Raw genomic sequence first — 24,739 nt, forward strand, 5'->3', positions numbered from 1 at the left:
TGCCCATTATTATACTTAATTATTTATAAACACATTATTTAAAAAAAAAAAAACAACAAAAGAGAAGCATAAATATAATGACAGTTAGCTCGATTACAGGGTATTTTTCTGTCTATCATTTAGCAGTACATAATTTTCGTATCAATATTTTTCGTGTAATTATTTTGTTTACCTCCTCAATAACGAGTGTTCACGATATTATTATGAATCAATATTATTCATTGATTGCCTATGCATATAAGTAATTTGTTGTTGGAATTTGAACTCGAATTCGAATTCGAATTTTTATTTCTGTTTTGTTTTTTCCTTTTCTTAAATGTATTTGTTTTATTCACAATTTGTGCGCGGCGCTGCGCTAAATCTTTCAATATTTATATTTGATGAACTAAGTCAATAAACTTTGTGGGAGCGCAGCGCGTGTAAAACTGTTGTTCATTAAGCAGTCGGATGGTTGAGGCGTGGCACACGATGGGCGTGTAATGGACACTGTTTGCTATAATTAGCACCAGTCTCTCTCGCTCGCCCAGTCTCTTTCGCTCTTTCGCTCTGGCTGCCATTAGCTTCAACTGGTTTATTGCTTAATTGCACTTAGTGTTGCCTACTTTTGTGCGCTGCGGCACCCAGCGGCAGTTGCTGTGGGAATTATCTAAAATAGTCTTTTAGTTATATTTATAGCAAAATATAATTGATCTATTCATAAGCGTGTCCTTGTTAAGCTGACAGCCAATTTGTTTTTGTCTATAATTTATTAAAAATAATAAATGATGGATTGATATTGATAGTTTTAATTTAGCTGCAAATGTCGTAAAATTATTAAATGAAAATTGTTTTATTTTCTAATATACATTTTTTCATCAAGCTGGACGTTTAAGTAATTTTTTAACAAATTCTAGCTTTCACATGTTTTTCAAATAATTCAATTTAATTTATTTCTGGTTTTATTTCAATTTATTTCGATTTTAATATTTTTTATAAATAAATAATTATAAATATGTTCTGCACTTTTTCTTTTTTTATTTCTTTGATATGAATATAAAAATTCAAATTCTTGGCAGAATTTCTTTGTGCTCTTGAACCGTAACATGGGCCATGCTTCGTCGAAGAAGTAAAAGTTTTCGGTTCGTGGTTTTGGTAATTTAGTTTACATATTTATACGAGAGACGAAAGCAAAAAAACAATAAGACTTCACGCACACACACACGCACATACAGGCGAATACATTTGGAAACATGAGAAAAGCGAAGGAAACTCAATTTAAAGAACTCTGTTGCCACTACTTTTATGTATGCGGCGAAAAGCTGCAAAGAAAACAGAAACTGGAACAGAAACAGAAACAGAAACAGAAAAAGGACAATGTGCAAAGTGAAAAACTTATGCGTCAGATATGCGCAGCTGATGAAGTGTGTATAACGTGTCAGAAAATGCCTACGAAATTGGCACGCTGAGATTTTTTTCTTAATCATGAAAAATAAAGTTAAGTAGGGGCTTTCCCTTGTTTGCTTGAAAACGAGCACAATAGACGGGCGAAAGTTTCATTATTATAAGAGGAATTTTGCCAAGCACTTGAGAAGTGTTTAATAAGCTTTAAAACTTATCGATAACATATCGATATAATTAGGTTTAAGCAAAATACTGAATCAGACATTCCATTATTTTATTGATATTTAAAAAGTGTTCGCTAGCCATAATCACTTTTCGATAACTTATCGATACTTGCATACATAAACATTTTTTGGTTTTATTACTGTTAACACTGTATATACATAACAACAATTGCTGATATTTGCAATGAATTCTACACGGGACTATTCTTTATGCATATGCAAAATCTATTAATTTAATAACAAAATATTAAAGCATTGATAAGTAATACGGATAATTAAAATTAAATGAAATTTTTGGGTACTTCATGACATTACCAGGGACTAGCTCTACTCTTAATGCTTACCATTAAAAATAACCTGGGTTTCGTGGAACCAGCAGCACTCTTCTAAGCAGCTTAAAAAGCTGTTGTTCGATATAAAATTTAAATCGTATAGCCGCTGAGCATAAGCTCTTGCTGAGTACTACATCAAATTTAAGCTGTTGCAAAAAAAAAGGTGACTCGTTAACGTTACCCGGGACTACCCTTAATGTAAATGCGTGCGCTCAAAAGCCTAGCTTTTTATAACATAATATTATGGCTTAGATAGCTAAATAATATTGATATTTAGGTCAAGTTTTAGCTGAGCATAAGTACTTCTTGTCAGGGACTACCCTCAATGCGAATGCGTATCCTTAAAAGTCTACATTTTTTTATAACGAAGCTAAGGAAAAAATAAAATGCGCTTGTTCGATAAATAGAATTGCTGCATGAGCGTAAGCTGCCCTTGCGAGGGACTACCCTAAATGTAAGCTGTTGCCTTTTGAAGGTAACTTTCTTTGTATTATAACGAGCTCAGCTCTGCGACGCGTTCAGCTCTCGGGCATGAAATGAGGCATCTCGTGGGTGCGAGCGTTAAAGAAAGTGCGGCAAGGACTTCAATTTGTGTACGTCTGTGTGTGTGTGTGTGAATTACGGCACAGTGTGGCAAACATTTTTGTAGTTTCTTAAATTTGCGTAGCGCGCACTGCAAATTAATGAATAAGTGATGGAATTTTTGTGCACGTTCATCTGTGGCACAGTTAAACATTTTATTTCACACGATGTTTGTTGCATATTTTTTGGGGCACAGCATTTGCACCTTTTGCACCTATATACGTGAGTCTAAATTTGAATTACAACTCGAGCTGCTTTTTTTGTGTGTGTTTATTTTTTGCGCGTGCCTTGGCAAAGTTTTGGCTCAGTTTATGTACCAACTCGGTGGTCGAGCTTGTAGCCTTCTGACCAACAACCAGCATTACCTTCACCTTTTTGCACGCACACAGCCGACTGGCTGGCAGAAGAGGTCACCCAAAAGCAGTTGCCTGGCTGCCAATTTATAAATGTTGCTTGTGTATGTGTGCGTGCATGTATATATACCAATTTTTTACTCACTCACACATATGCAGGCTTAAACTTGCGGCACACTGAAATTGTAATATTCGCTTTTTATGCTGAGACTGCTAAAAAAAACTTGCTGCGGTCTTTGCTCACATTTTTCTCTCTAGTTTTTTTTTGATACTTTGTAGTCTTTTTTCATGATTGAGCTTTGGTCTGTTGCTAAACTAAAAAGTATATATAGTGGACTGCAGCGCAAGCCAAATACCCTGGCATTTGTAGATTAAGCTTTAAGTGTTAGTTACGTTAACTGAAACTAAGACTAACTAAATAGTGTGATCAATACTGACAATACTTGGAATTGTGCTATAAAAAGAAGAATCTTTTTATGTTATAATATTATCTATTCTATTATATCTATTATATCGCCTGCAAAGCTTTAAATCTCGCAACATTTCAAAGGCCTTCAACGCCTTGGCCTTTATCTCGTCAATCAACTCAATGCGATGTTTCCCGAGCAATGTTTTGAATTGCGCACATAGCAAACTAAGCCAAAAAACTGACATTCATCCGGATATCTTGTGTAACCAGGCAGACAAATCAGATTGCTGCAGCAAAGCTCAAGCCAGACAATTTGCTGCAATAGTAAAATAATTGAAGCAAAAGTATTTGATGTTCTGAAAATAAAATAGCTCTCTATATATTGAATACTAATGAGCAGTATATATATATATATAATTAATTTCAGTAAATAACAAAACTCATTTGAGTTTTGATTTTTAATGACCCAGCAAATGTGTTGCTATTTGAGTTATCAATAATATGCAGCTTTTTTAATATTTAATAAATTTTTCCATTTGATCATAAATGCTGTTGAATGTGTCAAAGGAAAAATGTCAAAATCACACAGCAAGTCCAACAAGAGACGTTACAGGCAAAGCCAAGACGGCCATATGATTAATGATGGAAATAATAAATGTTGTAATTTATATACAATGGCAAGAATGTGGCTGCAAGACAAAATTATAAAAACTAGCATAACTTAAGTTATTTACAGTTTATTATAATTTCTTCTGCAATTACTCTTATTTTCCTTATTTATTTTGAATACAATTTATGAAATTTTTTGCTCTAAAACTTTCATCTATTTTAAATAGTTTTCCTTTACCCTTTACCCTAAATATTTGTCGGTCTTAAATAAATATATCTATAAAATTCAGCAGTTATTTGATGAAGATCTAATGAAGCTTCTCAAGTTTATGTATTTTTTACCTATTGATAGATTCCCCTTCAAACGTTTTAATAGAGAGAAAAGATGCTAATCATTAGCTAACTGTTTGCCCAACGAAACCAGACTTGTTTAAATAATATAAATTTGAGCATTGCTAACGAACTCGTCAAATGAAACGAGCTTTAACAAGCTACATAAATTTAAAGACTATAAATTGACTGAATGACAAAGATTATAGTCAAAACGTTGTCAAGTGTCAAGATGAAAGTTACATATTTAACGATTTGCCTGCTGGCTGTGCTCACAGCTGAGGTGTATGGGGCTGTATATCATGGCAACTACAAAAGCGATGGTACGATTGTGAATGGGAATATATATATATGATGCATAGATTAAAATATATATTTATATATATAATTCTATATATATATATATATATATATATATATATATATATATATATATATAATTCTATATTCTAAAGCTCATCCGGGCAAATGTGTAATCGATGATAAAACCATATTGAGCGAGGGTCAAACCGTAAATGTGAATTGCGAGTCCATCAGCTGCGGCAGTGGCGGTGATGTAACCTTCGCCGGGTAAGAGCTCAGCTCTTCTGATATACGTATATATGTAAATGTGTTTTAATTGCCCGCAGCTGTGGGGCCAAAGGCGTGCCGGAACCCTGTAAGCTGGGCGATAGAAAATATCCAAAAGCTGATTATCCCAAGTGCTGCATCAATGTGGTCCATTGTCCCGATGGCGATAGTGAAATATAGAGTGCAACATATAAATAGAAACATTTGAATAAATCATGTGAAGATTTGTTTGGCCAAATGAGTTGTTTTATTGAATGTTTTCATTTTTTTGATATGTGAACTATATATTCAACGAGCTGATGTCTTCAATTAAGACAAACAACTTGATATTTGTGCCCATTATTTGTCGATTTTATTCTCTATAATATATAAAAAACTTAATTCTATTGCAATAATTTATAATAGGAAACACAAAAAATGAAAGGCCTTTCTAGCTAAACATTTTCTTATGATTTTAATGGCTTATCAAATATCAAGGCCTCCCTTTATAGCCATTTATAGCAGCTCTATTAATATACATACTAATTAGGATACAAACTTAATGAATGCTTTGCATGTTTTATGGGAAATCAAGCATACGAAAGATTAATCGAAACGTAGTCAAACTCGTAATAATTAACGATGTGGTTTACCTGTTGACTAAAACCAAGCGAAGGTTATGCATATGTGAATCATTTGGTTACATATGTGTTTAGTTAAGTATACACATAATACAAACACACACACCCACACATAAAGTTACAGAGACTTGTCATAAAGAGAAGGACTCCAGCTTCAATTAGTTGCAGTTAAATGCACTCAACACGGTCAACAAATCAATTTGAATTTGTGGCTTAAGTTAAATTAGGTGTGCCTGTGTGTCTGTATGTGTGCCATGTGCGTGTGATCGATTAGTGTGTCTTATGACAGCCCTTAACTGTGCGATAGTCGAGAATCAAAGTTTCGAACATTTATATAAAATAAAATAAAAATATATTTTCATTCCAATTTTTTTATATAAATCTAAGTTTTTATTTTATTTCTTTATTTATTTTCTAATACTTTAAATAAAATCTTTATAAATAAGCAACATTTTTAAAATGAAATTGACTTCATAGCTAATGCTACGAAGTATCTGACTATGAGATACCCTGAACTGTGCGAAGAGCTCCTATTTAAATCTAGCCCGATTCCAGTCTTCCAGTCTACTATACTTCTTCACTCTTCTGTTCATTTCCAATGAGTTCAGAGCAGAATAATTGAGACGAAATATACCCATAATTGTAGCTGATCAACTATTGCAACTGGTAGTCTCGACCAACTCAAACTAATTTAGCTTTTTTACACATAACAAAAATGAAGTAAGAAATAAATAAATTAATAATAATTTATTTTTATATTTATTTATATTTTTTTGTTAGTTCAATTACATTTTAAATATTTATAAAAAAAACAATGACAATAAATATTTATAATAAATAAGAACATTTTCATTTCAATAATCAACATAAGCTCAACATTTAATACATTTTATTATTATTTTTTAATTGTTTCACTTACTTTGTAAAAGGATTAAAAAAATAAGTTTTCTAATTATTTTGTTGAATTTCGTATTTTTTGCTTAATTTCTCTTCAACTTTTTAAAAGGCGTTGCCACGCCTGAAGCACGAGTTGAAAGCCTGCTGAAAGTTCAAATTTAATATTAGCAAAAGAACAATGGAACCATTAAATGCTTATCAACTATTAAAGCTCTAAATAATCAATATACAATGGGATTTACTATTAGAGCATAAATTTCAAATAAATGAATAATTAATTAAGAAAATTTGCTAGGTGAAAATCTATTTTGCTTTTGGCATTGATTTTGGGCTGTGACCTTTAATTGAATTCGAATTAAAAGCGACTGTCAAATAATATGCAAAATGAGGTCAAAATGCGGCTGGAATTGGAAATATGGAAATAGGAATTGACTGAAATGGTTGAAGGCAGTGCGAAGCGTTTAACGCAGCGTTCGAACTTAATTTGGTCAACCAGCAGGCTAACCACCCAACCACCCAACCACACGCACACACACACACACAGCTGGCAATTAGTGTTGTGGGTGCGGTTTCAGTTTCAGTTTCAGCTCGACTGCTCTTATCTTTCCGCTCGCAGTTGACGTTGTTATTGTTGTTGTTGACACAGCTTTTCGCTTATTGTTGTTGATAGCTTTGATGGGTGGCGGAGAGAGCTAGAGGAGATCAGTGCAAGCGACCCATGTGGACACACAAATCGTCCCAGTCATAACGCTAACCGCTCAATAAATTTGTTTGCCAAAAGTATGTTGCGAAAATAACTGGGCGCCCATTTGCCCCAGTAACAAATGGACCAGGGTCAACCTAGAGCCCAAAGCTCGTAAGAAATATTATAACAGCAGCAGTAGCACGCCGAGCCAAATTAATATACAGCCATAAACTGAGCATAAACCTTCATAATAAACTTACCGACTTGCCGAGCGCTTTGCAGCCATAAAATAAGTAGCCATAAGTATGACACACTAACTGCCAGAAATTTATATATATATAGACATATACATAGTAAACTTCTCAATTTATGATGCCTTTTTATGTCCTCCCTATTCAGTTGATGTGTGCAAAAACAAAACTTGCTTCAAATCAAAAAGGCAAACAGCAGCATTTTGTGAATTTCTATTTTTGGCTGAAACTATTTTTTTATGTGCTCCAGGTTTTGTTGATGGTTTTTGAAGGGCATAAGGCTTAGGGGAAATCGTCATATTTTAGGCACTTTTTTGCTGTGCTCTGTTTGAGGAACAGAGACAGGCTATTTAGTGTTCTCCAACATTACTTTTTTTACTGCTAAAGGTGAACCAAGTTGTTTTTTTATTGGAAAACCCACATTAAAAATTTAATTTTCGGAAGATTTATAATCACTTGGCTTTAGCTTAAATGCTAGAAAGCTGCAATAACTTTTAGTACTATACTTAAACTAAGTTTCTGATATACATAAATCATTTAGTATGTTTCATGTAAAATGAAATTTTAAACTCGAAAATCTCAACTTTAAAATTTCAATTTACTTGCTATTTTAGTACATTTTCTATAAATATATATAGCTTACCTGTTGTATTTAATGTGTGCTCCATGTTGACTTCATGTTGTTGACAAAATACTTTGAAGTGTGAAGTTTTATATGTGGATGAAGTTGATGTCACTTATAAGTTCCTTCATGGTCATTTGAGCACTGTGCAATATTTTTTCAAATATTTCTTCTTATGAATTTTAATAGTTTGGTGATGAAAAGGCCTGAAGCAATGTGTATATTTATGGTATAGATGACTGTGTAAAATCGTCTGATATTTTTGTATTTGTTTTTGTTTTTGTTTGTTTTATTTTTAGATGCTCGATATGTACTTTGCTGCGCAGTCTCTAGAAGAACAAGCACACAAAATACTTTTGAGATATAGACACATATTAAATATTTTAGCTTTACTCGGCTTTAACCAGCTCATGTTGACAGCAATCGGGGTAATCGGCATTGGGATTCCTCGCTTTGCCAAACTTAAAGCCTGGGGGTGGAGCTTCAACGCCGCAACTGTAAAATATATCTATTAATTTGGAATTCTTTGAAGCTAATCTGAGAGATTTGACATACGTGTGGATTTCTGCCATGCTGCCGCTTGCACATATAATGCGTGCACAGTCCATTTTCGGATATTTGGCATATTCGCCCGGACTCAGGATGACATTTTCCGACACATAACACTTGCCGGGATGTTTGGCATCCTTGAAGATGCCACGTGCCACAGCGGCCTCGGTGGGGGCCAGCAACAGCGCCGCCAGCAGCAGCGTCAACAAAATTCCGCTCACAAATTGATTCATCTTAACGTTTTGCACTCAAAAATCGTACTGATTCAGCTAGAGCGACCGAGTGGCAGCCGGCTTTTGTGGGGCATCGCCTCACATCGTGTGGGTCAAACAGGTTTCCGATTGCGTCAGTGCATAGTGGGTGCAATATACATATAAATGAGGTTTTTATTTACTTAATAGATATGTGGGAATATGAAAATAGCATGCTAAATAAAAAATTTAAATAATTAATTAAAGTGAGCATTTTACGATAGATGTTTTCAAAAGAATATTAATTTAATTAAAATAAAGATAAATAAAAAAATAACAAATATATGGCGAAATAAACATAGGTTAATTTATTTATTTTAAGAATTAAATAAATTTTTTCTGAAATTTCTTAGGCTTATTTAAGCGCGTGCCTTGTGAACATTGTAATATTTATATTATTTATTTGCACATTTTAAAAAAATACTGAAATACAAATATATTTAATTTGTTTTTTTTTTTAATTTTAATTTTATTTTCAATATTTTTTATATCGCTAAATTTTTTAGTATTTTTTTAAGTATTTAAACCTTCTTTTAATTCTGATTGCTAAAATTAGTTTTCTTAATACTATGTATTTAATTTTGTATTAAATATATACTTCTTTGAACAGTTTATATATAGTTTTGAATACATTTTTTTAAATATTCTGTTATATAAAACAAATTTAAAAAATATTTTATTTTTATGCTTAACCCACTATTATGTTTAGGTCTTTCCTTACTTTTTTTAGAATTTGGCATTATATATTTTTAAAAACATTTTTAACATTAGTACATTTCTAATATTAAATATATATTTTGAATTATTTTAATTTACATAATTTCTTGCCATTTTGTTCCACGATGTTTAGTTTATAAATAAATCTTGCAGATAAGTACTTTTTGCCCCGCACTGACTTTGCTCTTTGACAAAATTATTAACAAAATATATAAAATATATAATTCAATTTATTTTTATTAAATTATGTTTTTACTTTCGCGTTATTTCAAACATTTCTATTCTATCTTTACATATGATTACAAACAGCATCGTTTTTCGACATACGCTCTAAGCTGGATTGAACTTTAAATACTAGAGGTTATCACTTATTAATTTTTTGATTGCAAAGAATTGTTGAACAATCAGAACAGGCCGAAACATGTTAATTAGCTAACAATTAACTTGATGATTTTAATCACACACCATGTGACGCTTGCAGCAATCGGGGTAGTCCGCTTCCCAGTCCTTGAAACTTGTGTAGCGACAGCCATACGCTGGGCGCATGTAATCGCAACTGCAAGAGCATAAGAATTATTTAATGTTAAAATATATTATAAATGATATTGGTTTAACAAGTACGTTTCTAGCATGCCCCAACCATCTCCAATGCAATAGATCTGTGTGCAGGGCAGCGAATCCAGCTTAACAGACTCCCCAAATTTGAGCATCACTACGGAACTGCCCATATCCACAACACAACGACCCGGATACACTAAAGAGAGGAATAAGATGAAAATATAATATATGAAGGCTAAGGATAGAAGAGAGATAATAAATGAAATAAGACTAGGAAAATAGAAGAGAATATATTATAGACGAATTGAATGGTATTTAGTAGGATTGAAGAGAGTAAATATGAATAGAAGAGATATATAATATATCAATTGAGTTTTAGGTCAAACTAGTCAGGCAGTGTGGGAATTAGAAGAGAATAGATTCAGCACTCAAGAAAGTTCTAGGAGACTAGAAAAGAATATATTGTGTTAGCCTAGAAAGACATTCAATAGGTTTAGAAGTTGATATAAATAGAAGAATCTTTTATATAAGATAACCGCAAGTTCTGGGATATTATTATAGGCTATCAAAATTGGTATACCAAAGTGATTTGTAGAGAAATATAATTGTTAATTTTACACACGATTGCTACATATATATATATATATATAAATATACATGCATTAATATTTAACCATATAAATACAATTCACATATATCTAAAGTTCCAGTACTCACCGCTATTTCCATAGTTGTTTAATGCATTCAGGCCCAAGGTCTGAGTGATGCACGCGGCAAATAAAAGAATGACTACGGCCTTGACAAGATACATTTGAATAATATTAATATAATAATAATAATATTGTTTATTGAACGTGTGATGAATGTGAATATATATAAATTGTGATACAACTAAAATTTACTGCACAGTTTGCTTCAATGTCGTTTGTGAGTTCAAAATTTCAATCACAAATGATTTTACGTTCACAGCAAAGCGGATAGGGCTGATCGACATTGATGTAGTCACCAAAGCGACAGCCAGGTAAAAATCCACTAATGACGCCACAACTATATAAACAGATTTAGCTAAAGATCAGTTACCAAATCGAAGCTGTAGCTGTACCTTTGGAATATTGTCGAGCCATTGAACCCGCAGATAATCTGCCGACACTCATGATTGGGATCCTTGACGCTAACACCCTCTTTTAAGATCAGGTACTGTTCAATGACGCATTTGCCTGGATGATCTGCAGTCGATGGGTATTACGAACCGCTATGTGCTATGTGCATATATATATACCCACTCGTGTCCCGGTATAAGCCCACCCATTCGGCGGCTTCAATGCCGTGTGTCAAATGTGTGATGAATAGAAATAACACAATTATTGGCAAATGCATTTTTGGCACTTTTTTGTTACAGGTAAAATTTATGCGGTAACTTTGCAATGACAACTTCGTATAAATTATACTAATTTTGATAAGAAATAAATTGAAGAATAAACAAATTCTCAAACAATTGACCCATTCGAAAGTTTAAAATGTTTGATAGTCAACAAACTGCACTCTAGATTTGAATGAGTTCGATTTGGTTAGGGGCTAAAGTTATGTTTGGTTAGACTACGCGTTGAGATAGGCCGAAGTGCGGTTAGATTAGGGAAGGCTAATGTAAGGTTTGTCTAAAGTTAGTGTAGGTTCGATAAAGCGAATTAAGACTCATGTTAGGCTTAGTTAAAGTTAGTCAGTAAGGCCTAAATATAGCGTTTTGCTTAAATTGTTTTTTGCTAAAGTTAAGGTAAGGTAAGCTAAGATAGGTTGAGATTTGATTAAAGTTAGTTTGGTACTTGTTGGGCTATGTTAGACTTATGTGAAGCTCAGGTTATCTTAGATTACATTGCGTCAAGTTATGCTAGCTTCCATTGGGCTTGGTGATGGGGAAAGCCTTATTTACTAATAAGATGTATCTCTTACATAGAGAATCACTTTGGTACCAATACGCAATAGGTACATTTAGCAATCGTTTGTAGGTACATTAAGAAATATTCCTTGGAACGTCTTTTCTACAAATTATTCTGGTTTTTATTGACTTCAACTAGCGACGTAGAATTTATATTTTATTTTCTGAAAACAATCTTAAACTAAGCCGAAATAAATTAATAGAATTCAGTTTCCACCGAATTGCATTTAATACGGCGTGGACAACAATCTGGATAGGAAGCATTTATATTGATGTAGTCACCGAATTCACAGTCCTTGGGCGGATATTGTGTTCTACAACTGTGTAGAAGTAAAGATATCAATGAATTATTACAGTAAATTGCTTAAGTGGAGGCACTACTTACGTATAGACCAAAGCCCAGCTGTTGCGGCCGCAGTAGATCTCAGCGCATTTGCCAGGGTAACGAACGGTCTCCTCGCTGTTGATCACCAAACGCGTGCCATTTGGCGGATTGATGACGCACTTGTTGGGATATTCTGAAAGATTCATTTAGCTCTGTTATATATTTAGTTAGCTAATGTCTGGACTAACCCTCATGCTTGAATATAGCATGATATGCTTCCGATTTCATGGCGTATACGTTATGCATCATCAAAGCCAGAGCCAGCATCGAGAGGGCAATCAGCGACGACATTTTCTTTTTTTTTTTGTTGCTTGTGTTTCGAATCGAGAGTGAACGAATGAGTGTCTCTGTGTTATTCAGGAAATTTTACTTGGGAGATTCAATTTACTTGTTGTTGGATATTAACGAAGTGTTTGTCTGTGTGTGTGTGTGTGTTAAATTTGTATGGCCTGCTTTGATGCCTGCTGTCTGCTGCCTGCTGTCGATTTTGTATGCACATTTTAATTAAAAGCATCAGCAGCTATTGCCGCCGCAGATACATTTATAGATGCAGATGCACAGCTATAGATACACAGATACATTTATCGAATATGTTAATCCCGTTATGTGCACTCTGTGTCTGTGTGTACACAGATGTTGTCGTTGTCGTTGTCGTTGTCGTTGCCTTTGCATAATTCGATTAAACAACGTTGACGCCCCCAGTTGCCCCCTCGCCTGCGCTCCCTCCCTCCCTCTTCTCCCTCTCTCTTGACAGCGCCCTCAATGCAAATATTTGTGTGTGCGTGTATGTGTGTGTCGGATTTTGATTGCTGCTGTTGGCCCGACCTCAGCGCCTCGCCCCTTCGCTGTCTGCAATTATTTAGCTACCCAAATGTAGACAAATTAGTGGCCATATAATTGATGCAATTGTGTGTGTGTGTGTGTGAGTGTGTGTTTGTTTGTGTGTTGTTGTTATTGAGTGTTTAGTTGTGTTGAGCCAAGTAAATGTAAATCCATTGCTGATGTTTTTGTTTTAGCTGCCAACGTTGCTACCCTTGTGTCTCCTCTCTCTCCCCCTTTCTCTCTCTCTGTCACTTCTCTGCTACGCTTCTCTCTACTCTTGGAACTTGATTACATTTGGCCATGCTGGCAATTAGGCAAGCGGCCTTCAGTGTTTGCCAGCTGAAATTAATTGAATCGAGTGGCCTCAGCTGAGATTCAAATATGCAATTCCCCATTTTCAAGATGGGCAAAGGTTTCTTTTTGCTGCGCTTTAGCCACATTGTTTCACATTGTTTGCTTCAAACAAATAGTTTTTTAGGGAGGAAATAATATAGAAAATGAAAAATAAAGCGACATACGTGTCGGATAGTTAAAAGGCGTGAAATCAAACAAAAATTAATATATTTTTAATTTCTTTGAAGTTTAAAGTGCCACAAAATATTTGTAAAAAAATACTATAAAAATAATACACATTTTTTTATTTTATTTCGACACATGAATATTTTCAACTTATGAAAGAGTAAGTAATATAATTCAAAATAGGTTTTAAATGAAACATATATTTATCTTATTAAATAAAAAAACTTATAAGTAATTTTAAATATTTAATAATATAACAATATATAAATTTTTAAATTTATAAAATAATTTAAAACTATTTACAAGTACAGAATAAATTAAATTAATTAAACTAAGAACTTTATTATATATATAAAAAATATATTTATATAAAATATATATTTCTAAATTTTATTTGCAAAATATATAAAATCTTTATTTAAAATGTATTTTAATTAAAGGTAATCAAAAATATAGTATAAAATATTTATATTAAATCAAAAAGAAATAATATTATAAAAATTATTACTCTATTAAATATTTAACAGGTTCGCCTTGAATTATTTATTAGCACATAAAATGCTTCAATAACTTTCTATCGTTTTGTTTTTTAATTAATGAATCGATTTTTTAGAAATTCACTTAAAACGTTGGCTAAGGCAACAAATATTAAGCGATTAAATCAACCAAATAAACCCAATAGAAATATATGAATATATATATATAATGGCAGAAACATAGTCTCTGGGATGTAGTATACTGTAGGAGATAGCCATAAGTTTTTGGGGCCGCCTATGGAGAGGCATAAATTGACGCTGGATCGATACGCAAAAGGTGCAGATGCCTAGATATAAACATATAAACAAAATTCTATTCGATTTGCATATATAAGCAATCAACACGTAAACGCAGCATAAATAACAAATTGCCACGCACGGGGATATTGCGGGTGGGCGGGTTGCGTCCAAGGGTGACGGCAGATTTGGGGTCGGTTAAGGGTCAACCGACAGGCAACGGTCAATGGCAACAGTTTTTTTCTTCTGCTTTTTGCTGCAAATGAATATTTTTTGTGGGCGTGACAGGCGAGCAAGCAAACAACATGGTTCCCAGGTGAATCAGATGTACATATATATATCTCAGATATATATATATAAGCTTTTAGCTGCCTGGCTGCCCAGGGCGTGCTGCTGTCTCGCTTGCTCTTCTTTCTCACATAAAACACACATAATTATAATTTCAATGATATTAGAGTTCATATCAAAGTGAATGAGAGACAGGCGAAATGTTTTATTTTTATTGCCATTTGTGTGTGTGTGGGTTTTTTTAGTGCTTGACCAAGAGCAGAGCTCAAATTTCATCTTCTCTCATTTATTTTCATTTTTTTTTTATTATTTTGCATTATATATGGGAACGTTTTTAATTTTAGTGACGCCAGAGCTGAACCCAAAGGCATTTAAAGTTCATATGAGCATACTTCTCTGTGTGTGTGTGTGGGTTGGAGTGTCATATATGTGTGTGCTTTTTGGGTCTTGCTCTTAAAGCACAACCAATTTAATTGCAATAGTGATATTATAAATATTTGTATGCAATCGAAACACGTTTTTATTTGTATTGTATCCATAGCTGAGCTGTTCACAAATAATATTTTAATTAATTTAATTATAATTTATTCGGAGTTTACAATCATTTATTTGTATTTACAAACGCTTTTTAAATCCATTAAAAATAATTTCAATTAATTGAAGGCAAAAAAATAACCTTATAAAGACATAAAAAAACCATGTGAATTGAGTTGTAAATTTATTTACATAGCGTATACGTAATATGCAATACACATTCCGTATGCGCAATAGCAACAATGTTTTCAGCATTCTTTTTATTATTATTATTATTATTATTACAACATATTTGTTTTTGCGTTTATAAAATATGCAATAGGAATTTGGTTCTTCAAATACTTGATAGACCGAAAAATAAACGAATGCCAATAAGAAACAACAGCAACAACAACAGCAGCAGCAGCAGCAGCAGCACAATAAAGTGCAGTAAACAAAATTTCTTTCGACCCAATGAGTTTTATGCTGCATAGCATGGACAGAGAGGGTGAAGCAAAGAGTAGAATGTAAGCGAAAATCCAATAAGTAAGCTGCACAGTGCAAGCGCTGCTCTCTCATACGCTCTCGCTCTCCCTCTGACTCTCTCCCTCTCGCTGCCTAGCCTCAGCTATCTATCTAAACTACTTGCTCGATATCTTTCCAGCCTACTCTTTCAGCTTTGTTTGGCTGCTTCCTCAGTTGCCTTCTAGTGCACTCAAAGTAACGGTACTGCCAGAGACAGCGCCAGCAGCAGCAGCAGCAACAACCACCTCCCGTTGACCTTCAAATACACAAATTGACTCAACGATTGTTGTTGTTGCGGTTTTTCTTTGTTGTTGTTGCATTTACTGTTGTTCGCTGTTATTTGCATTTGTAGTCTTCATTGTTGTTGCTGTTGCTAATCTAGCCTTATGACAGCGCCGCGGCGCTGCGTTATTCAAATTTGTTTTTGGCAAAATGCACATTTGTTAAATTTCCAACATGTTGTTTTCATTTTCATTCCTTTTCTTTATAGTTTCGGCTTCTGTTTTGTGTCAGTTACAACAACAGAAACTACAACAATAACAACATTTTCAATGGCAACAAATACAATTGGAATGCGCGTGGTCTTGAGTTAATTTGTTGCTTGTGTCTGCAATTGTTACAGAAATACTCGTAATTAACTAAATGTATAACAAAGTACGAGATTTTGGAGATAAAATATGCAACTTAAGTAATTTCAATCAAATAGAAATGGAATAAAATCATAAATAAGCATAAACACGGCTACAAAGCAATTGGAATCCAATTAGTTCTAATTAGCTTTTTACCACGTAGCAACGCCTAAAGCAAGCCAATTAGTCAAAGCATAAAACGAATTGAATTTTGTATCAAAACGAATTATATTGCAAATAAAGCCGTTTTTGTTTTTAATGATTATCATAATTATGAATTAGCAAAGTTTTGAGGGCTGTCCGGCTACATGGAATAAGTAAATAGCGCCCCAAGTCAAAGCTTTATTTGTATTCAAATTATGACTGGAAGATAAATGTTGATTTACAATATGTTAAAAATTATTTTGAAATTATGCTTTCTAAAAGTAACTTAAAAAATAAATAACAAATTACATGTAAAATTTCTGAATTGAATCTACATTTTTAGAGTGCATTGAAAGCGAACTAATGGCCTTTTGTTTCTGTTCTTAAATATTATAATTTTTGTTTATTATTATAATAATAAAAAAAACTTGAATTTAACTAATCCATATAAGTTTATTTTCTTTTTCTTGCAGGTGAGGCTAAGTGGCTTGATTTTCATATATGTTTTAGTGCTCTAGCATATTGAGCAGGTAAATTAATATTAATAAATTTATAATTAAATAATAGAAAAAAATATGTAATGAACTTAATCATTATTAATCATTATTAGCCATTAAGTAATAAATATAATTATAATACTAAAATTATTATCTATTTTTTCTATAATTTAATAATAATTTTAGTAAATATAATAATGTTATTATTTAAATAAAATAGAACTTAGTTATTATTGTACCTATTTTGCTATATAACAAATTCCTTACAAAGCTTAGCTAAACATAGATAAAGTTTTTATAATTTAATAAGAAAATAAATTAGATTTTTCTTATATTTTTTCGGTTTAAATATAATTCTAAATTTTTGTTTTTTTGTAACAATGCGAGTGAGCAGCTTATACATGTACGGGGCCTAAGGCATTCAAAGAAATCCGCATTAAACAAGCCCACGCGCTTATCCTTGGCATTTAAAGGTGCGCAGTGTTAATATTGTTGTTGCTCTTATTTGTTGTAGTTGTTATTTGTTGTTTGCCGTTGGTACGAAAAACCGCGCTTCTTGAATTATTTAAGACCCAAGTGCGCAGCGACCGCATCCGCCCCACCGCGCTCCGGCTCCATATGCCAGCCAGACGCCATCAAGGTACAAGGATAAAGACTGGGAGATAAAAGTGGCCGCAATGCATACTTTAAGGCGTCGACAGCGGCAGCAGCAGCAGCAGAGGCCGTGGCAGCAACGGCAACGGCAGAGGCCGCTTGATTATGTCTCAAGTCACTCCACGTAGCCACAAAAAAGAAATTAATTAATTTTTAAGCGTAATTAAATGCAAAGCAGCACTTGGGCCCAGGCCCAAGCTCAGACCCAGGCCCAGGCCCTGGCTCAGACTCAGTTGGGCATCTCAGGCAGGCAGCGCCGACAAGGACCTCTCGCAGTTGGTGCTTTGTTTGCACGTGTCCATGAAGGCAAGGCTAAAGCAAGGACGCCAAAGCAAGCCTATAACAAAAAAAAAACCCAAAACAGGCAACAAGAAAAAAAAAACCACAATAAACAGCAAATAAGTTTAGGGCCAAGTTTTTACTTTTTGAATTGAAACTCTGGCGCTGGGAATTACAAAATATATAGAGATACATATATAAATATAAACATATATATATATATATATATATATATTCAAAAACTCCTCAGATATGCTTAACCACTCGAGCGCTCTTAATGGGCTTCAATTTTCTTTTCCACTTTTGTTTTGTTTGCTCTTCGGGTTCAACGCAGAAAAAAAAGGCTCAAGAGTCGAGTTGACAATTTCCAGGTAAATACACACGCACATACACACACATACAGAGACAGCTGCTTAGCTATGTGTGTGTGAGTGCCATTGACTTTGGCCAATCAACACGCAGGCAGCAGCGTTTGCATTGGCCAATTCCAATACCAATTCCAATGTCCAAAAAATCCAAATCAATAACAACAATCAAGCCAAGAAAGCAAAAGCAATGCAGATAGTCGACCGTGAGTTACCCTGTAGAAGAAAAACTTGAGACCGTATGAAAACTGTCTATAATAAGGCTATTTATTGTTAAAGAAATAGCTTAGAAAGAATTAAAATAAAAAATATTTAGCAATTGCTGGTGTTGAAAAGGGTTTTTTTTTTTTAATTACAAATCAGATTGCTAAATAGTGTTGAGAAACGTTTTTGGCGTTTGGCTAGTACAAAGTTAATCTGTCAAACTCAATATTATATTTTAACAATTATTATTTTAAGTCGATTCATTTTTTTTATTTTATTTGAACTTTTATTAATTTCTTTTGCAATTGTCTAGTTGAAATTTTGTGGACAATCTAACAGAAAACTACTCCATACTCCATATACTCATATTCCCTCTAGACCAATACACCCTCTCATTCAGTTGGCCAACTAGAGAATTATAAACTTTTCTCAGATTTGTGTTCAATTTTTTATGGCTTTCGTTTCGTTGGCTGTCCGTTTGTTTTTCTGGTCAATTTCACTTTTATGCTTCGCAGTCAACAGCCAAAAATGCCTTTGGCTCCTATACGAATACGCATACACTAACTACATATATATATTGATGTATACATCTATATATATATATATAGTAGATATATAGTACTCGCCCGTTTGTATATCTAGACAATATTTACGTGTTGGTTATTTTTAGGCGCGTGTACACAAAAACAATTACGTCGTCGACGTCGACGACGACGACGACGACGACGCTTAATTGCGCCTGTTCATGAATATTCAGCGTTCGATTTGCGATTCCAGCGGACGTTCGAAAGCCCCAAAGATTAGGCAAAGCAAACAATTTAAGTAATTAGACAGTCTAAATTCCAAGTAAAAGCGTGTTAAATACATTAGTGTAGAGTTGTAATAGAATGTGTATCTGGCAGATACAACTTTTAATTTAGATGCTATGAGATGTGGCTAGCCTTAGCTTAGCTATATCTTTAAGATACAAATCGAATTACAAATATCACTTGAGAAGTGATATATAATTTGTATCTTGCAGATAGGAATGTAAGCTTAAATGCTATGAGCTATGACTAGTTTTAACTTACCAGTATCTTTAAGATACAAATTGGTGCTCACATATATGATAACACTTTGGATACAATGTGCATCTTTCAGATATAAATGTTTGCTCAGATACTATTCGCTGTGCAAAGCTTTATCTTGGCTGCATCTTTAAGATACAAATGGAAATATATAACGAAGAAAATTATATAAAAGTAGAAATAGAATATGTATCTTTCAGATACACATAAAACCCATATGCTGTAAGCTATTTCTAATTACGACTTAAATGTATCTTTAAGATAACAAGATTGGAAATTGAGTTACAATTCGTATCTTGCAGCTGAAAGAGATTTTGAATTGACAGTGGACAGAGAATGACTAGAAGCTATTCTGAGTCAGATACTTTGCATCAGATACTCTGTAAGAGATACTCTGTGAAAGATACTCTAAGAGATACTCTGTAAGAGATACTCTGTAAAAAATACTCTGTATGAGATCCTCTGCATCAGACAGTCTTTATCAGCTACACTATTCAGATACTCTGTAAGAGATACTCTGTAAAAGATACTCTAAGAGATACTCTAAGAGATACTCTGTAAGAAGTACTCTGTAAGAGATACTCTGTAAGAGATACTCTGTAAGAGATACTCTGTAAGAGATACTCTGTAAGAGATACTCTGTAAGAGATACTCTGTAAAAAATACTCTGTATGAGATCCTCTGCATCAGACAGTCTTTATCAGTTACACTATTCAGATACTCTGTAAGAGATACTCTGTAAAAGATACTCTAAGAGATACTCTAAGAGATACTCTGTAAGAAGTACTCTGTAAGAGGTACTCTGTAAGAGATACTCTGTAAGAGATACTCTGTAAGAGATATTCTGTAAGAGATACTCTGTAAAAAATACTCTGTATGAGATCCTCTGCATCAGACAGTCTGTATCAGCTACACTATTCAGATACTCTGTAACAGATACTATTTAGAGGGAAGTCTGCTCTAACAAATACTCTCTAATAGTTGTAAAAGATACTTTGCTTGGATAATATTTGCAATTAGATAAAACTTCGATCATAATCAGCTCTCAGAGGTGCAGCTTTGATTAGTTAAGAAGGAAGCTATTCAAATTTGTTCTCATATTGGTCTATAAAACAAACACCTTTGTGTTTATTAAGTCAATTTGAGACTCAAATCTAGCTTACAATAATGTTTTCGTTGCTATATTTGCTCCATATACTGCATGTTTATGGCTTTGACAAATATTTGTAGGGCAAACAGAATTGGCACATGTCGAATGTTGAATGTTGAATTGTTTGGCTGGCGCAACACATTCGTTTGCAATCAATAAACATCGCGTATACGCAATGTGTGCCAACTGGCTGCAAAGACGCAGCCGCAGGCACAGCACACAAACAGAGGCGCAATTCATAAATTTTGAGCAAAGGACATGCCAGACACATTGCCCGGGACGGTAGCACCTGTCTTGCCACTCACACCTGCACATGTTGAGCGCTTTTTTTTGTGAAGAGAAAAAAAATGGATCAATATTTTCGCAGCAGCAGCCCAAGACGTTGACGTGGCAGGCTGTGTGCGTCCTTGCAAGGACAATTGTGTGTGCCATTGTTGCTAGCCGTCGCGTGTAAATTGTGTGTGTGTGTGGCATGTGGCTCTGTGTCCATGTCATAGTTTTGCAGACCTTTCTGGGCACACTTTTCGCACTCTTCGTTTTTTCGTTCTGGCGCCCAACTTGACCCCAGCTAAGCAGGCAGCATAAAGTTATGCACTGCCAGCCTTCAAGTGGCAATTAGTTTTGCTTGCAACCAGCCAAATACCCACTGCCAATCAGCCGCAGCCATGCCCCAAACGGCGTGTTCCGCTGCGAATTTAATACGCCAAATCGTACGCTATTTTACCTTGAAAATAGGAAAGAAAAAATAACAAAAACAACAACAACAAAATATCTACAAATTGCGGCCAATGGCAAAATTGTTTAAAACCAAAAGCCAAAAAGCCATAACAAACTGCAAATTGTTTACAAATTGAACCGAAAACTAATTGCGTTTAAATTACAACAAAAAATAGTGTTTCAACTTGTTTGAGCAATGAAATGAGTATATTAGTTGTGTGGAAAACCTCTGTGAGACTTGAAGTTTTGTTTATATGCTCGTCTATGAATGCTCAAAATAGAGTGTTAAGGCAGAGGGAGGCGTGGCAGAGGAACATAAATAAAGTGTTTACAATTCTTAGAGCTTGCTGCTATAGATAGTTCTGGCAACTAGATTACTAAACTTTCCACGAAAAACAAAGCCGAAAGCGATTCGGCCACGCCCACTAAAGGCATAGCATAAAGAAAATCTATATCTGCTCATAAATCTAGCTATCGTGAGCGAGTGTTAATGAGTCGATTGCAATATTCTTAGATTTCTGTTTTCAGAGCTTCACATAGATGCAGTAGCTGTATTATAATGATCTAAAGATGAGAGTTTTGAGCATGCCCAATGGAGGCATGGCCAAGAGCATCTTTATCTTTTCTTAAATATAGCTACCAATACAGGGTGAGAGAATATTAAGCACGCAGCTCTATGCGCATAAAATATTCTTATGTTTTCAAAGCTTCACATAGAGCTTCATATAGCACTTAGATCACAGAGCTCTTAAGATATTTATGTAAGATATATTCTCTATATATAAGTTAACACAATTGATCAGCAGAACGTAAATATTGAAGCTGACCATGCATTCTCAGCATAAATGCTTACGACACCAGCTGTCTCAAGCGGACATTGCACAACAGCGGAAGCGTCCACGCGCAACAATGTTGCTGACCAGCGACCTAGTACTGTATGCAATGCCAGCGTTTTCAGGGCTTAGGGCTAGCTTCTATTATAAGAACGATTGTCAAATAGAGTTAGTTGATTTTTGGAAATAAAGAACGTCGGTCATCGCCACGGAATTCACAAAGTCTTCTCATTTTTCGAATAAGTGTTAACGCCGATACTCCGTACGCGCTTAACATAATTTCGAAATCTTAAAATAAATAACTGGCGCCCAACGAAATCGGAAAAAAAAAAACCCGAACTCAATTAAACAAATATTCAAAAAATAATTTGTGAAAAAAACCCGAACTCAGTTAAACAAATATTCAAGAAATAATTTGTGAAAAAAAAAACCCGAACTCTATTAAGAAAATTTCCAACAAATAATTTGAAAAAAACCCGAACTCAATCAAACAATTATTAAAAAAAAATTTGTGAAAAAAAAAACCCGAACTCAGTTAAACAAATATTCAACAAATAATTTGTGAAAAAAAAACATTATAAATTACAACTAATACGCAACAAAAAAAGTTCACCGAGGGATTCATCAAACCATCAGCTCTACGAAAATAATATAAGAACATGTAAGTAGGGTGTTCAAAAAAAAAAAAAAAAAAAAAAGAATAATAATAAATAAAAATTGTAAAAATACAATTCCAACTGTTCAACTAAATTTTAATTGTATAAAAAACACTACACATATCTTATTTGCATGTTATGAGTGATAGTGAGATACAAGATTTAGTAAAAAAATTTCAAAGTATAGATACAGGTGAAAAAATAAAAATGTCTTTATCTAACGAACAGTTAAGAGCGATTGTAGAAGGCGCAGTTACAAGCGCATTAAGAACCCAAAAAGAAAACTTTGATCAGAAATTACGCGACATAGAACAACGTATTGGTTCTGTACAAGTTAGCACTCCTGAAGTAGAAACATTTAGAGAGGCCGAGATCAGGGCAAGCGTCATTTGCAATGAAACCCTTGACATAATGAAATCCCTTCCAGAATTTGAAGGAAAAAATGAGACTTATGTATCATGGAGGAAAGCTGCGCATACCGCATACAAAGTATATGAAAAATATGATGGTAGCTCGAAACATTATCAAGCTTTAGGAATATTAAGAAACAAAATTAAAAACGCCGCCGATATGGTACTCTCTTCGTTTGACACTCCTCTGAATTTTAGGGCCATTATAAATCGGTTAGATTTCACGTACGCAGACAAAAGACCGATATACCTAATTGAACAAGAGCTGTCAACACTCCGTCAAGGAAATCTGACACTACTACAGTACTATGACGAAGTGGAGAAGAAACTGACTTTACTCATAAATAAGACAATCATGACCTATGACGCCAACGTTGCCTCTTCGTTAAATGAGAAATACAGGGCAGACGCTCTACGAGTATTCATCTCAGGTACCAGGAAAACTTTAAGTGATGTCCTATTCTCAGCTAGACCAACTGACCTTCCGTCTGCACTGGCATTAGCCCAAGAAGTCGAGTCTAATCATGACCGGTATATGTTTGCCACGAATTTTGCACGTAGTTTAGAAGAAAAGGCTCAGAGAACAGTACAAAAACAACAAGGCAGAGATAGGAACCTAACTCAAGACCCAAAATACAACCAGCCAGGGAAAAGCCCATATTATAAGAAACAAGAATTCTCACCACGACGAGAACAAGTTGAACCAATGGACGTTGATACATCCGCTCGCTTCGGACAGACGACCCAATACCAGCAAAACACGGCTCCCTCAAAGCAAACTCAGTGGTCGACTCAACAACAAAACACAAAATATGAAAGTTACAATAATCAGGGACAAGCAAACAAGAGACCAAATAATAGTAGTGCACGACTCACAGGACCGAAGCAGCAAAGAGTTAACTATTTAGAAGCAAGAGATTCAGAATATGAACAGGACGGTAATAAATATCGGACCATCGCAGAAAATGAGGCAGAAGACATTGAAGACGAATCCGACGAATATGACCAGGTCCATTTTTTAGACCTGGCTCCCTGCTACCGTTCATAGAAAGATCAGTGGCAGGAAGGACAATAAGATTACTTATAGATACAGGGGCCTCTAAAAACTATGTTAAACCATTAAAAGAATTAAAACATATTAAGCCAGTAGAAAAACCCTTTCGAGTAAAATCAATTCATGGCTATAACGATATTGACAGGAAGTGTACAATGCATCTTTTTAACACAAATACAACATTTTTCTTACTACCAAACCTTACGAAATTTGACGGTATAATTGGACTTGATTTACTAAACCAAAACAACGTTATATTAGATTTCAAAAACAAGAAGTTAATAACAAACTGCACTTCCGAGACTATTAAATTTCTAAAATGCCCAGCCGTAAATTTTACGGATGTCAAAGAAATAGAAACCCCTCAAGCCATAACGACAAAC

At 34.2% G+C, this 24,739-nt stretch overlaps 6 protein-coding genes across 7 annotated transcripts in view; 2 read left to right on the forward strand and 4 right to left on the reverse strand.

Moving 5' to 3' along the window:
* LOC111599080 overlaps positions 1–24,739 on the forward strand; it is a 55,471-nt gene that overhangs the window by 1,044 nt on the left and 29,688 nt on the right. The gene's annotated exons all lie outside the window — the stretch shown is intronic.
* Positions 4,447–4,969, forward strand: LOC111599130. The gene is made up of 3 exons (XM_023314693.1): positions 4,447–4,542; positions 4,675–4,789; positions 4,849–4,969. Exons 1-3 carry the CDS (start codon positions 4,452–4,454, stop codon positions 4,967–4,969), a joined length of 327 nt encoding a protein of 108 aa, XP_023170461.1. The 5' UTR covers positions 4,447–4,451.
* LOC111599077 lies at positions 6,368–8,682 on the reverse strand. Its single transcript, XM_023314609.2, has 4 exons — positions 8,420–8,682; positions 8,258–8,359; positions 7,886–8,193; positions 6,368–6,450 (listed from the first exon to the last, which is right to left on the reverse strand). The coding sequence occupies exons 1-3, from the start codon at positions 8,644–8,646 to the stop codon at positions 8,160–8,162; spliced, it is 363 nt and encodes a 120-aa protein (XP_023170377.2). The 5' UTR covers positions 8,647–8,682; the 3' UTR covers positions 6,368–6,450; positions 7,886–8,159.
* LOC111599129 lies at positions 9,643–10,735 on the reverse strand. The gene is made up of 3 exons (XM_023314692.2): positions 10,657–10,735; positions 10,003–10,135; positions 9,643–9,937 (listed from the first exon to the last, which is right to left on the reverse strand). The coding sequence occupies exons 2-3, from the start codon at positions 10,107–10,109 to the stop codon at positions 9,835–9,837; spliced, it is 210 nt and encodes a 69-aa protein (XP_023170460.2). The 5' UTR covers positions 10,110–10,135; positions 10,657–10,735; the 3' UTR covers positions 9,643–9,834.
* Positions 10,676–11,452, reverse strand: LOC111599079. Of its 2 annotated transcripts, none has more exons than XM_030224512.1 (3): positions 11,223–11,452; positions 11,042–11,165; positions 10,676–10,735 (listed from the first exon to the last, which is right to left on the reverse strand). In XM_030224512.1, exons 1-3 carry the CDS (start codon positions 11,314–11,316, stop codon positions 10,729–10,731), a joined length of 225 nt encoding a protein of 74 aa, XP_030080372.1. In that variant the 5' UTR covers positions 11,317–11,452; the 3' UTR covers positions 10,676–10,728. The 2 variants fall into 2 exon arrangements, with proteins under 2 accessions (XP_030080372.1, XP_023170379.1); XM_023314611.2 differs by lacking the exon at positions 10,676–10,735 and adding an exon at positions 10,767–10,986.
* On the reverse strand, positions 12,021–12,695 carry LOC111599078. The gene is made up of 3 exons (XM_023314610.2): positions 12,446–12,695; positions 12,258–12,390; positions 12,021–12,192 (listed from the first exon to the last, which is right to left on the reverse strand). Exons 1-3 carry the CDS (start codon positions 12,546–12,548, stop codon positions 12,069–12,071), a joined length of 360 nt encoding a protein of 119 aa, XP_023170378.1. The 5' UTR covers positions 12,549–12,695; the 3' UTR covers positions 12,021–12,068.

Source organism: Drosophila hydei, unplaced genomic scaffold (assembly GCF_003285905.1).
Source record: "Drosophila hydei strain 15085-1641.00,03,60 unplaced genomic scaffold, DhydRS2 tig00008114-arrow-pilon, whole genome shotgun sequence".
Classification (NCBI taxonomy): Eukaryota; Metazoa; Arthropoda; class Insecta; order Diptera; family Drosophilidae; genus Drosophila; species Drosophila hydei.

Coding starts and splice junctions, on each gene's coding strand:
- LOC111599079 (XM_023314611.2), bottom strand. CDS start 11,316: ATGCATTTGCCAATAATTGTGTTATTTCTATTCATCACACATTTGACA. Junction 11,166..11,222: donor GGGCTTATACCGGGACACGA/GTGGGTATATAT, acceptor CATCGACTGCAG/ATCATCCAGGCAAATGCGTC. Junction 10,987..11,041: donor GGCTCGACAATATTCCAAAG/GTACAGCTACAG, acceptor CTGTTTATATAG/TTGTGGCGTCATTAGTGGAT.
- LOC111599078 (XM_023314610.2), bottom strand. CDS start 12,548: ATGTCGTCGCTGATTGCCCTCTCGATGCTGGCTCTGGCTTTGATGATG. Junction 12,391..12,445: donor TGCTATATTCAAGCATGAGG/GTTAGTCCAGAC, acceptor TGAATCTTTCAG/AATATCCCAACAAGTGCGTC. Junction 12,193..12,257: donor AGCTGGGCTTTGGTCTATAC/GTAAGTAGTGCC, acceptor ACTTCTACACAG/TTGTAGAACACAATATCCGC.
- LOC111599129 (XM_023314692.2), bottom strand. CDS start 10,109: ATGGGCAGTTCCGTAGTGATGCTCAAATTTGGGGAGTCTGTTAAGCTG. Junction 9,938..10,002: donor GGTTGGGGCATGCTAGAAAC/GTACTTGTTAAA, acceptor ATGCTCTTGCAG/TTGCGATTACATGCGCCCAG.
- LOC111599077 (XM_023314609.2), bottom strand. CDS start 8,646: ATGAATCAATTTGTGAGCGGAATTTTGTTGACGCTGCTGCTGGCGGCG. Junction 8,360..8,419: donor AGCATGGCAGAAATCCACAC/GTATGTCAAATC, acceptor TATATTTTACAG/TTGCGGCGTTGAAGCTCCAC. Junction 8,194..8,257: donor CATGAGCTGGTTAAAGCCGA/GTAAAGCTAAAA, acceptor TTGTTCTTCTAG/AGACTGCGCAGCAAAGTACA.
- LOC111599130 (XM_023314693.1), top strand. CDS start 4,452: ATGAAAGTTACATATTTAACGATTTGCCTGCTGGCTGTGCTCACAGCT. Junction 4,543..4,674: donor TGGCAACTACAAAAGCGATG/GTACGATTGTGA, acceptor TATATTCTAAAG/CTCATCCGGGCAAATGTGTA. Junction 4,790..4,848: donor GGTGATGTAACCTTCGCCGG/GTAAGAGCTCAG, acceptor AATTGCCCGCAG/CTGTGGGGCCAAAGGCGTGC.